The sequence below is a fragment of the Sinocyclocheilus rhinocerous genome, unplaced genomic scaffold (genome assembly GCF_001515625.1).
Source record: "Sinocyclocheilus rhinocerous isolate Xijiao unplaced genomic scaffold, SAMN03320098_v1.1 scaffold708, whole genome shotgun sequence".
Lineage (NCBI taxonomy): Eukaryota > Metazoa > Chordata > Actinopteri > Cypriniformes > Cyprinidae > Sinocyclocheilus > Sinocyclocheilus rhinocerous.
The window spans coordinates 2,174,162-2,187,591 of NW_015635523.1; the positions used below are offsets into that span (position 1 = coordinate 2,174,162).

The window sequence follows — 13,430 nt, forward strand, 5'->3', positions numbered from 1 at the left end:
ATATCACAGATCGCTTGGCGGAGAGTGAAACTCTGAAGCGCTCAGTCAGAGTGTTCTGTGAGTGAAAATATATCTGTGCTAATCATATACTCAGCCTCCAACTCACGCACTGGCGAGTAAAATCTGAGAATTTATTAGCCATTGGCTAATATTAGACCTCATTTAGTCGCCCAGAGTGAAGATTTAGTCGCATATGCGAGTGATTTACTCGCAATGTAGAGGGTTGAACTTTTGGGTGAACTTGACTATCAGCCTCCACATCCTGGTCAAATGGCCTCCTCGAAAGCTGGTACTATAACCATGTTGGGAAAGTAAAAAGGGGTCCATTTCATGTTGACTTTAGAAACCTTTGTGTTATTCTGCGATCCCTGTCTTAATTGTAGTGATACGCAAAGTTTAGATTAACTGGGGCCTGAAGGAAGTAATTAGATTAGTGTTTTTATAAATTATCGGTTGGACGTTAATCAGGTGAGTTGCCGCCAAGTTTTCCTTTCCCATAACACACATTATTCGCAAGTCACAGTGTACAGTTAGCCTTGTGCTAAGATGAAATCAGTCTCTGATGTTTAATTTCAGTTTCACAAATTCTCTCTACACTCGCTTTTTGATTGCTTTGCTTCATTTGACTTAACTGCTGAATGAGCTGTCATGGTGGGCTTGCCTGATGCATTTCCAGCCATGACTGACAATATTTCTACCCTGATCTCTTTTTAATCTAATTCAGTTGTTTTATGTGTATAAATATAAAATGTTTTTTTTTTTTTTTCATGTTGTTTCTTCTTTTTATTTCTCCCAGCTGCCAAAACCCTTCAGATCTTTAACATCGAGATGAAGAGTAAGATGAAAGCCCACACCATGACTGATGATGTCACTTTCTGGAAGTGGATCTCTCTTAACACCATTGCCCTGGTGACCGATAACGCTGTCTATCATTGGAGCATGGAGGGAGACTCTCAGCCGGTCAAAGTGTTCGACAGACATTCCAGCCTGGCGGGCTGTCAAATCATCAACTACCGCACCGATGCCAAGCAGAAGTGGCTGCTGCTCATTGGCATTTCTGCTCAGGTGTCATAATCATTTTAAATAATCATTCTGGATTTTTGGTCTACAGTTACACACATTATTGCTCCTGTTCTGCACATGCACATACTCGAGTCGTTTTTGTTATTTCTTGCTTTCATCATTTCTTGTTCATTTAATCATTTATTTATGTATTTTCTTTTTTTTCTGTAACTTATTTCCTTTATTATTGATTCTATATTCATTATTATAGTAGTAGTAGTTGTATTTTATTTCCTTATTTTTTTTGTCTGTCTTTCTTTCAGTCAGACGATGGATACTGAATCAAGGGTGTTTTTCAAATCTCTCAAGTATTCTGTTTCTTGTTACAGCAAAACCGAGTTGTTGGTGCCATGCAGCTATACTCAGTTGAAAGGAAGGTGTCACAGCCTATCGAGGGTCATGCCGCTGGCTTTGGACAGTTCAAAATGGAGGGAAATGCAGAAGAATCCACTCTCTTCTGTTTTGCTGTGCGAGGTCAGGCAGGAGGAAAGGTGCGTTTCCAGATGTATTTATCACATTTAATTGCATTAACTAGATATATTTTATTCAGCAAAGAGGCATACACTGTAAGTATTCATAACACAGTTGTCTAAGAAAGAGAGGAAGTGGTCTGGGCAGTTTTTTTGGGTGTAAACTACAGTTTTTGAGGAAGAGGTCATTTAACTTGCTAGTTTTAGTTTCAGATGTATGTTTTGTTTTGTTTTTCTCCAGAGCTAATTATTGATGATCACTTAATTTGTCACTTATACTTGTATTATTTTGTGTGTATTACTTCAAAACATAAAATTAACTAAAGAATTTATTATGCAGCTTCACATTATTGAAGTGGGGACGCCACCAACCGGCAACCAGCCATTCCCAAAGAAAGCTGTGGACGTGTTCTTCCCTCCAGAAGCACAGAATGACTTCCCCGTTGCCATGCAGGTATGTGGTTTCTTGGACTTTTTTCCAGTGAAAGAGACATTACTTTGTTTCTTCCTTACTCCTTTTTTTTCAAATAAATGCTGCTCTTCTGAACTTAATATTCATCAAAGAATCCTGAAAAAAAAAATCATTAAGCAGCACAACTGTTTTCAACATTGATAATAACAAGAAATGTTTTTTTGAGCACCAAATCAGCATATTAGAATGATTTTGGAAGGATCATGTGACAGGAATAATGGCTTCTGAGTATTCAGCTTTGCTATCAGGAATAAATTACATTATAAAATATATTCAAATATAATTTTTATAGATTTCATAATATTACTGTTTTTACTGTATTTTTGATTAAATAAATGCAGCCATTTAAGCATAAGAGAATTCTTTTAAACAAACAAAAACACAAAAATCTTACCAATTCCAAAGTTTTGAACACAAATATAAATTCATCCAGATTTGAACTGACCATCTAGGAACGTATTTCTCGTCACACAGATCAGCTCCAAACAGGACGTCGTATTTCTCATCACTAAATACGGTTACATTCATCTGTATGACCTGGAGACGGGCACCTGCATCTACATGAACAGAATCAGCGGAGAGACCATTTTTGTGACGGCACCCCACGAAGCCACATCTGGAATCATCGGCGTGAACAGGAAAGGACAGGTACATGCTGAACATTAAATTCAAATTAACCCAAGTGGTATAAATAATGTCAAAACAGGATACATTTCTGCTGGATCTCAGAACGGTTTAAATAAACAGGTGTTCAGTATCTCAGGTGAGCCGACGCTCATGTCTGCCGGATCTCTCTGTTCACAGTGCTCCATTATGAGCTTGTTAATGGATCCCGTGAGCGTGTAAATAATTTTCCAGTCATGCCAGAGAAAGTCTTGAATTATTCAGTGCGTGACAGAAAGCCAATCCAAACTGTGTCACGCTGAACCTGAAGAGCACTGTTTCCTTTGTCAATAATACAGAACCTCCACCTCGGTCAACCAACAATGCCATGCAGAACATCACAAAGGTGAAAGGCATAGCGTTAATGCATTGATCGTCTGTAGGGTTATGTGTGTTTTAGTTTCATTTTGTAGAGCGCTACGTAATTGGGTTACGATAAGTTTCTGTTATTTAACATGGTGGTAGTAAGATCTAATATATTATGGATGGATTGGTGTTAGAATAAATTTCATGTCTGAATATGATTTATTTAAGTTTAGGTAAAGGAAAAGGAATGCAGATCTCCCTTCCTGTCTCTGTTTCCCCTGCTCGTACTGGCATTCTCCATCTTCCTGTCCTCTGCACCAGTCAGCACTGGTGGGTGATGAAAAGTCAGGTTCTAGCCAGCTGCGTCTGCACTCGTGAGCGTAGTGACCTTGAGAGAGAGCCTTCACTGAAAATGGCTGCAAGAGGGAGACGGACTGAGAGAGAAAAAAAAGTGTCAGTTATCATGTGATCTTGCAGTGGGAGGCATTGACTGGCGTCCTAAATCCTTTCATGTTAACAGAGGCAGAACCTGACCGCCAATCACAGTGCATGTAGGCAGAATGTATCATCAGCTTCTGTGACATCAAGTCAAGTCAAGTCAAGTCACCTTTATTTATATAGCGCTTTTAACAATACAGATTGTGTCAAAGCAACTGATCACACTTTGCCCTCCCTTTTTTCTTTGATCAGGCCTACTATACTGCTGTAACATGACTCTCAATAAGCTAAATATCTGGTCTATTAGTACTTCAGGCCCTAGACAGCTCATTCAGACTTGAAAAAATCTGATTTTATGTAACAGAACCACTAAAAATTGTATTATGTTAACCTACTGTATATAAATTGCACACACAAGTTTTGTTCTTGTATTATGGCAAAATAAAATTTGGCATAATAAACAAATCGATTAGAATTATTTTCAAAAATCAAAAAGCAGATGCACAGTATTGTTATTATTGTTATTATTATTAAATTAAATTATAAATTAAATTATTATAATAATTAGTAATACACTGCTAATAATTAGTAATATTATTAATTAATTTAGTAGTAATCATTTTTTAAATTATGATTTTTAATAATGTATATATTTGTTAATAGTTCATCTGTTTATAGTTATACTAAAAATAATAATACAATTAAAATGTGTTTCTGCTTTTTAACATAAATACATTTACATAACATAAGCAATTCATCACGGATAGATAAAACAGTTAAATTATTAACAGTAATAATTTTATTTATTGTTATAGTTATTATTGTTGTTGTCATGGTTAATAGCAATATACAAATTATTTAGAAATTATTTTTGTACACTTTTTAATCTAAATGGTTGCATTATTTGTATTATTTTGAGTTTTTGCTACACTGCCTAAAAATGCATTTTTCATTTTAGAATTAATGAAAATTTATATATTCCAAACATTTATTATATATTATATAGCATTATTTGGCATTATATAATCCTTTTTTTTTTAAGAAACTGGGATGGGTATTATCTTGTCCGACTGATAACACATACTGGGATGTACTCTATGCAGATGTTTGTGTTGTTTGGGGTCCTCATCAGGAGTGACTCATTATTACTATCATCATCTCCTCAGGCATTGGGCTTTTATTGACGTCAATGCAGCGTTCTTCCCCCATGGACCACTGCAGCTTCTGTCTGTCACTCACTCACTCACTCACTCACTCACTCACTCACTCACTCACACACACACACACACACACACACACACACACACGCACACACAAATGTAATCTCCCGTTCACTTGCCCTCTCCTTTTCTTTCTCTCTCACTGCCTCTTTGTGGAGGAAAGCTGATAGACACAATGAGCTGCTCTATTTTTACTCCTCTCTTTAGTGTCTCTGCCTTCCTCCATCTCTGGGGGAGCTGACCCATATTGTTAGGGGGATGGACGTGTGGGTTTAAGCAGAGAGTGATGTTCATCCATGCAGAATAACGCCTGTGACTTTGACCTGCTGATGCCGATCTAGAACACACAGTAGCGTACAAACGCTTACGACATGCACTTACAGCAGAGATACAGAAATTTACAGTGTGATCTTGGCCGCAAGCAGTTAAAATAGTCCTAGACTGGGGGAAGTTTTAATCTTGGTTGTTTATAATAAACTGGCCTCACTTGTCTAGTGTAATCCATGTTCACACAAGTTAAGCATCATAAATCTGTTTTATTGGTTTGTGGATGTGTTTCTAGTAGCTGAGGAAATCGTCCTTCCAGGCTTCAATATGTACTGTACCTCCAGAGAAATATTGCAGAATATTGTGCTTTGATGGGCTTTGGCGGCTTCAGCTTGTGTCTCTTGGCCAAACAGCTACAGTAATAATATCAAACTTTAAGCATCTCTCAAACAACCTCTTGGCTGGTCCGTAATTCCTAGAGATCTCATTAGTACCATTTTATTGGAAATAAAGATACAAGATGTTTGGTCAAAGCAGTGACATATTGGTTGAAAGGGGACACCTTTTACGTCTCACTGCACTCCTGCATCTGATCATGTTACATACTAGAGACAAGCATTAGTATGCACCTTAGCTTCAGTGTGAGGACGTCAGCTGATACGAGGTGTTACGTTTCTCATTAAGGGTCCTTGATATTATATAACCGATCACTTGTGCTGTGTGTGTGATGGATGTTCCAGCTGCTTTTATGCAGGTAAAAGTGACCAAGGGAATTTCCTATTTGCACCTCCTTCCTGTGAAGATGCTAAATTACATTAAAGCTCTGCTGAGAAAATTTGAGAAAAGACATTTTAAACATTGAGCAATCAATAAGAACATTTTACTATTATTAGTGAGTAATATTAGTATCTATATTAACAAATAGATAAATTATTAACAACAAAATAGTAATGATAATAAAAATAACAGGAACAATAATATTATTGTAATTTAAAGGGTTAGTTCACCCAAAAATGTAAATTTGCTGTTAATTTACTCACCCTCAGGCCATGTAAGATGTAGGTGACTATTTTCTTCAACAGAACAATAAAGAAGATTTTTAGGTGAAACCATTGTCCTTGGTAATTTATATGCTGCGTGTCTCAAAAAAAAAATATATATACAGGCAAGACCAAATTAATACCCGTGGCTCCTGACAATACATTGAGGTCTTATGAAGCGAAACGATTCGTCTGTGCAAGGAAGTGACAATTATTTACAATATTACTACCTTTAATCCACTGCCTGGGCAAACAGTTCTCAGCACGCTCACGACTGTCTGTAGCACAAACTTCCAGTGGCATAATAACGTATGTGTGGGCACATACTCAAACATAAGCTGATGCTGTTTGTTAACAACGGAGAGTGAGGACTCATGTGCAGACCTTCACCAGCGTACCAACGTCTAAAGCTCACAATGTAAAAGTTACAATGGATGATGATTTCAATGTGAAAGAGGATGACATGGAATTTTATGCACAGCCCTACTTGTTCGAACCAAAATACTACGACCAAGAACTGAGAGAGATGATCAAGAACACACGTGAGCTTACACTGTTTGTTTACAACGGAGAGTGAGGACATTTCTCAATATGTTTAATTCAAAAAGCTTACTGTTCGTGTGTGAGAGTTGTTCATTCTCCTCTCTTTTTCTGATCTGGCTCTCTGTATGTAATAGAAATGTACTCTGAAAGATTAAATGTCTCATCTTGTCTGACCTTCCTTTTCGTCGGTCTGAAGGTAAATTACTAATTGCAAACATAAATCTCAAACTTTATCACTCCATTTTGTGTGTGTGTGTGTGTGTGTGTGTTTCGTAGGTGTTGTCAGTGTGTGTTGAGGAGGAGAACATCATCCAGTACATCACCAATGTGCTGCAGAATCCAGACCTGGCTTTACGGATGGCAGTCCGAAATAATCTGGCAGGTGCCGAGGAGCTGTTTGGCCGCAAGTTTAACAACCTCTTTGCCGCAGGAAACTACTCGGAGGCAGCTAAAGTGGCCGCTAATGCTCCAAAGGTGAGTAGGGCTGATTATTTTTGTAATGTGATGTTTAATAATAACATATTGTAAATTAAATTAAATAGAATAATTTATTATAATTAATTTAAACAAAGCACTTTTTTATAATAATTATATTATAGTAAACATTTTAGCATTATTATATAATACTTCTCTTCACTTCTGGTTTATCTCAGGGTATCCTGCGCACTCCTGACACCATCCGTCGGTTCCAGGGCGTCCCGGCTCAGCCCGGCCAGACATCCCCACTCCTGCAGTATTTCGGGATCCTGCTGGACCAGGGCCAGCTCAACAAGTTTGAGTCTCTGGAGCTGTGCAGACCAGTCCTTCAGCAGGGCCGCAAACAGCTTCTGGAGAAATGGCTGAAGGAGGACAAGGTATGTGGAGGAGGTCCCAGGGGAGATGGTTATCGCCACACACACCCACAAGAGCCTCTTCCTCTGTACGCGCGTGTGTGTGTGTGTGTGTTTGTGCGAGAGGCTCAGGGAACAGGGTGTGCTCTTCGCATGCGTTTTTCTTCTTCCATAAACAGAAAGAATGCCTCCATATTTTTGTGACAAAGAAGGGGTCTGTGTGAAAACAGACTGTGTGGATTGTGAGAACAACTGTGTTTGTGTGTGAATGTGTGTGTCTGTTATCTAAGATGTTTGCTTTAGATGTGATGTCATGTGTTTGTTATGTGGGGCAAGGGGTATTTGGGTTTTTTCCTTCTAAAGCACAGAGGAAAGTCTTGGGTTTCATTCCAGTCTGTTTTTTACAATCCGCACTTAAAATAACTGAAATAAAATGTTCTTTCTCATAGCTTCAACAAGTTACATCTCTCGACTTGGTTTATTGATTGAACTGACGTGATTTGTTGTCCCACAACCATGATTTATTTAAAGAGTTAAGGACCATGATACTATGCTCAGTCCTGAAATATTCCTGAAATAACGGAAAAATACACACAAAGATCACTATACCAAATCAAGTTTTCCTTGTATTAATTTCAACTAGGGCTGCACGATAAATCGCATGCGATATTTAACGCGCATCTTGTCAGAAAGCCGGTTCTGTAATCAGCGGTAAATCTCCATCACCTGCGTGCTTTCACATGGAGCAAAGTGGCTTTACTGATAAGATGCGCGTTAAATATCGCATGCGATTTATCGTGCAGCCCTAATTTCAACCTTACAATTGGACCCTCCTTCACAACCATTTAAAAAATTTGGGGTCAGTGTTTTTTTTTTTTTATATAATTTTTTTTTTCTTTTATTCAGCAAGGATGCATTAAATTTACCAGAAATTACAGTAAAAAACTTTCATAATGTTACAATTGATTTATATTTGAAATAAATGCTTTTTAACAATCTATTCATCAGATAATCCTGAAATAAAAATATTTCCAGTGCTCCAACACAACTGCTTTTTATCATTGATGATGATGATAAATGTTATTTGAACACCAAATCAGTATATTAGAATGATTTCTAAAGGATCATGTGATACTCACTGAAGACGCTTTTTTGTGAATCATTTTGCCAAAAGAACCGGTTCTTAAGAATCAAATTACTTTGAATTCACACCGCATTCTTAAATCGTATTTAACCTTAATGGTCAATTTCTGTTGTTTCTCTTCAGCTTGAGTGCTCAGAGGAGTTGGGCGACTTGGTGAAGTCTGTGGACCCCACTCTTGCTCTTAGTGTCTACCTGAGGGCCAACGTACCCAACAAAGTCATTCAGTGTTTTGCAGAAACCGGCCAGTTCCCCAAGATTGTCCTGTATGCCAAAAAGGTATGATGACTGATCAGTCAATTTGAAGTTTAAAAAGTATTGAATTAATTAAAATAGACGTACTCATATCTCATTTGGCGTTTATAGGTGGGCTACACCCCAGACTGGATCTTTCTGCTGAGGAACGTGATGCGGATCAGTCCGGATCAGGGTCTGCAGTTTGCTCAGATGCTCGTTCAGGATGAGGAACCGCTGGCTGACATCACACAGGTCAGGAACAGAGGAGGAGAGGAGAAGAAAGGAGTGGGAGGTTGAGAAGAAAGATTTCAAATGATTTAGAGAGAAACCATGTGACCCAGAGGCTGTTTGTTAAGACTCAAATTTAGGAGCTCTGAAAGACGTTCACTGAAAAATGTGTTTTTCTCCCAGATCGTTGATGTGTTTATGGAGTATAACCTGGTCCAGCAGTGCACGTCCTTCCTTTTGGATGCTCTAAAAAACAACCGCCCATCAGAAGCTCCACTGCAGACCCGTCTGCTGGAAATGAACCTGATGCATGCACCACAGGTACACACTGCACACTGAAAAGCATCTGGATTGTCATTGTGTTAGACAATTTTCAAGCAAAATGGTCTCTTGCAGGTTGCAGATGCCATCCTAGGAAATCAGATGTTCACTAACTACGATCGTGCCCACATTGCCCAGCTGTGTGAGAAGGCAGGGCTTCTGCAGAGAGCTTTAGAGCACTATACTGACCTGTACGACATCAAACGAGCTGTCGTACACACACACCTGCTCAACCCGGAGGTACCCAGCAAGTTCTTTTTTTATCATACTGAATTGAAGTGTGACCTTCTTTTTCATTCTGTCTCTCTTCGTTTTGCACTCTGTTAATGTCTGCAGTGGCTGGTGAACTTTTTTGGCGCTCTGTCAGTGGAGGACTCTCTGGAGTGTCTAAGAGCCATGCTGTCCGCTAACATCAGGCAGAACCTTCAGATCTGTGTCCAGGTCGCCTCCAAGTATCATGAGCAGCTATCTACCCAGGCGCTCACTGAGCTTTTCGAGTCTTTCAAGAGTTTTGAGGGTAAGAACTAGATTCCTCATGATTTATTAACCTGTGATGTCACTGGAAAGTTCAAACACTTTGACATGGGACAGCTCGGAAATATCAGGGAATCTTAAAAGTTTTTGTTTTTTTTACAAGAAAAGTCTGTTTTAAGTGATACAACGAACTAATCAACAAATTTGTTAGCTAAAACCAATAACCTTATCCAATAAACACAAACAACTGTAAAGTTCATAAAGTACATTCAAAAACAATAAGACTGAATAAAAAGGGTTGGATAAACACAAACATTTTTCTGCATATGAATCCCACTTAGAGTATACATTGCTCATGTAGTTTTTTCTGATATATCTGGCAGGCCTAAGAATTCTGTTGGCAGGCACTGCTAGAAAGTCACTCTTGAGTGTATTTAAACTTGTACGTAAACACTCGTGGTCACTCTGCTGGTTGCCTTTCATAGTGCAGACACAATTTGACTGGTATCTTGGCCGTAAAATGGCTCTGTTCTGTGTGTGGAGCAGCATGTAGCCTTCTGTTCTGGGCTAAGTAGGACAAAAGGTTTGGCAATCAGAGCAGGCAGCGGCACAGGGCCTGCGGCCACCCACAATCCCTCAGGCTTTTCATAAGACGAGTGCTTTTGACAAGAAGCAACATTTTAATGGAAACGCAATGCTCATGCAGATGTAGCGGCCTAATCTGTAATTTAAAGGGTTTGTGCACCCTTTCATTATTTACTCACCCTCATGTCATCCCAAACCCATTTGACTTTCCTCTGTGGAACATAAAATATTTTAAAAGAACAAAAATCCCATTAAAGTATCACACAAAATCTGCATATACGAAACGTGTAGATCAAACCGTAACCACAATCAGACATCTGTCCAGTAACAGTCAAGCGTCATTTGTTGTTCTGTGCTGGATGCAGGTCTGTTCTACTTCCTTGGCTCGATTGTGAACTTCAGCCAGGACTCAGAGGTGCATTTCAAATACATCCAGGCCGCATGCAAGACGGGCCAAATCAAAGAGGTGGAGCGGATCTGTCGGGAAAGCAACTGCTATGACCCTGAACATGTCAAGAACTTTCTCAAGGTACTGCCAAGACTCTGTCAGTGAAACCCCTCGAAATGATCCATAGCTGACCGCAGAAAGCACATTATATTCTCTAGTTTCTCATCTGTTAAAACTCTTTCCATCTTTTTTCCTCATTACATTTCCTGCTTTGTTCTCTTCTACTGATCTGTCTTTTATCATTTACATGCAAGCCTTTTGCAATTTCAGATGCAAGCGGACAAAATTGTAACAGATTTTTTAACGGAAATGTCTGTTTGATCCTTGTCATTTTATGATAAAGGAATATTCTGGGTTTAATAAAAGTTCTATTAGCTCTATAAACACCATTTGCGGCAAATGTCAATGTCAGTTACCACTGAAAAAAAGGAATATTTAAACGGTTTAAAATTCAACACAAATTATGGTAACTAAATACTGTTAAAATAAATATTAAATATGCATGGAAACAAGCCGCAATATTGAAACCTTCATAATGATCTCAAATTAAGCTCTTTTAATAGCATTTGTGGCATCATGTTGATAAGCGCATTAAATAATTTTAACTAATCTTTATTTGTTTTATTTAAGAATTTTTATCTTTTTATTATTACTTTTTTTATTTATTATCATTTATTCTTTATTATACAGACAAGGTTAGTAAGTGATTCCATCAAAATAGTCTCATGCTAAAATATATATTTGCTTAATTTTAATAATTACACATAAAATCACTTTACTAGCCTTGTGTGTTAACTCAATATTCCAACTTCGTTTGATGACGTAATGGCCACAGGAATTGTCAGAAATGCATAACCAGAAATTCATCTACTTTGAAGGTTATTTCGAAGTCAAAAGAGCGATTTGGACAATTCTCCAGCTCAAATAATAAACCGTTTTTACTGAACAATTCAATAAAGTGTTTCAACAAAAATACCAGCTTCAGATTTCTGCTTCTAAACCCTCCAGAACCCTGACCTGGTGTACATCCATTGGACGCGTTTTACTGTATTTTAAATGTTATTTACAATAAAACAGAACATTTAATATCTTGGAAGTTTGGGGGAAAATCCAATACAGGTTGTTTTCTTTTTTTATTAACAAATGATCCCCATTTAGATCAGGCTCCCTATTTAGGATTTCTAGTTTTAGGGAGTTGATCTCACTCTTTTATCCTGATGGCGGCTGTTGTTATCTCCTGTGCTTTACCCTGTACTTATGGGATGCTCAGGACTTGTATCAGGTAAATTAACCCTAAGTACTACAAGACTCTCTTTACTTTATTCCCTTCTCTTTTCTTTTGTCATCCCTTCTTTTCTCCTAGTGGTCAGTTGAAGGATTAATACTGGGATTGGTGTGTGCGATGCACATACAGGGAGGTTTCGAAAAGCATTGACTGCTGGGAACAACCCTCTCTTGGCCTGAACTTGAAATCGTAGCGAGTGACCGGGCTGAGATTGCGTTTGTGGTTTTGTGGTAGTGTGTTGATGTGTGTTTGGCTGTGGTTGATTTGTGGTGACCATGTTCTGCAGAAATGGAAGCCTCGGGTCTTTTTCAGAATCTATTCCACCAGAGTCAGACCTTATAAAGTTGACTTCTCTGTTGGACTCTGCCAGCTTCAAAGGATGGATCCGGAAAGCCAAGTTTTGTGGAATGATTTTGAGACTTGTTCAAGTTTAATATAGTCTTGTTTAAGGCTTCACTGCAAATGTTCAGCCTCTGTAAATATCTGTAGACACGCTTAATGTGTTGAAGGTTGTGGAGGTTGATTTGTGGCGTTTCTTTGGAGTGAATTGTACAATCCCAGTTCATTAATCCTGTATCTGTTGTAAACTGTACTGTGGCAAAATAAGTTTTAAATGTTTTAGCCAGCAGGGGGAGTAGTACTGCCACCTCAAAGTTTGACATGATTCAAGCTTTGTTTTCAGTTATAGACCTTCTTTTAACCACTAACCACACAATTCTTCAAAAAACATATTTTGTGGACTACTCATTTACCCTCGAATCATGTTTATAACATTCTTTTTTATTGCTTTAACATTTTTTTTTTATTATATCTTTAAATTGTGAATTATTTGGTAGGTTTTGATAGAACTTGTTTTAAATATTAATTACTTGGTAGGTTTTTATAGAACTAGTTTGTATTGCTTTAATGTTTACTTGTTAAATTATGAATTAGGTTTTTGTAGAACTAGTTTTTATGGCCTTAAAGGTGCTGTATGTAGGTTGAACTAGGTATTGCAGTCCAAATTCAAAATATTGGAGAGGGTTTTTTTCACCCCGCCCCTCCTCCTCAGACTTGACGCACAGCAGGTTGCCAGATTGACAGTTGCCAGATTGACGACACCAACAGGAACGAGCGCACATGACGATGAATGAAATGAAATACGCTGTGTTTTCCGCCAACTGGCAACCCGGGGTGCCGAAATACAATTGGGTAAACTGGCAGTGGGTGGGTTTCACAAACCAAAACAGAGATCGACATTCCGGCCTGGAACGCACATATTCAAAAGAGAATAACTGACTGTAGCATTGTTTTTCAGATAAACAAGTATGTTAACTTAGCATGTTTCCTAAATATCTGCAAAACTATTATGGTATTTTTATGCTTTAGTAGAGTCAAAAACTTACATACAGCACCTTTAA

General features: G+C 38.1%; 1 protein-coding gene across 1 annotated transcript in view; it reads left to right on the forward strand.

Moving 5' to 3' along the window:
* The window catches only part of LOC107747040 (clathrin heavy chain 1-like), a 38,548-nt gene that overhangs the window by 15,037 nt on the left and 10,081 nt on the right, over positions 1–13,430 (forward strand). The window contains exons 2-15 of the mRNA XM_016561455.1: positions 220–289; positions 764–1,065; positions 1,392–1,553; positions 1,873–1,986; positions 2,479–2,652; positions 6,758–6,955; positions 7,135–7,335; positions 8,579–8,731; positions 8,819–8,941; positions 9,101–9,238; positions 9,314–9,478; positions 9,575–9,755; positions 10,663–10,826; positions 12,016–12,027. Coding sequence (XP_016416941.1) covers positions 220–289; positions 764–1,065; positions 1,392–1,553; positions 1,873–1,986; positions 2,479–2,652; positions 6,758–6,955; positions 7,135–7,335; positions 8,579–8,731; positions 8,819–8,941; positions 9,101–9,238; positions 9,314–9,478; positions 9,575–9,755; positions 10,663–10,826; positions 12,016–12,027 — 2,157 coding nt within the window. The remainder of the gene's footprint in view (positions 1–219; positions 290–763; positions 1,066–1,391; positions 1,554–1,872; positions 1,987–2,478; positions 2,653–6,757; positions 6,956–7,134; positions 7,336–8,578; positions 8,732–8,818; positions 8,942–9,100; positions 9,239–9,313; positions 9,479–9,574; positions 9,756–10,662; positions 10,827–12,015; positions 12,028–13,430) is intronic.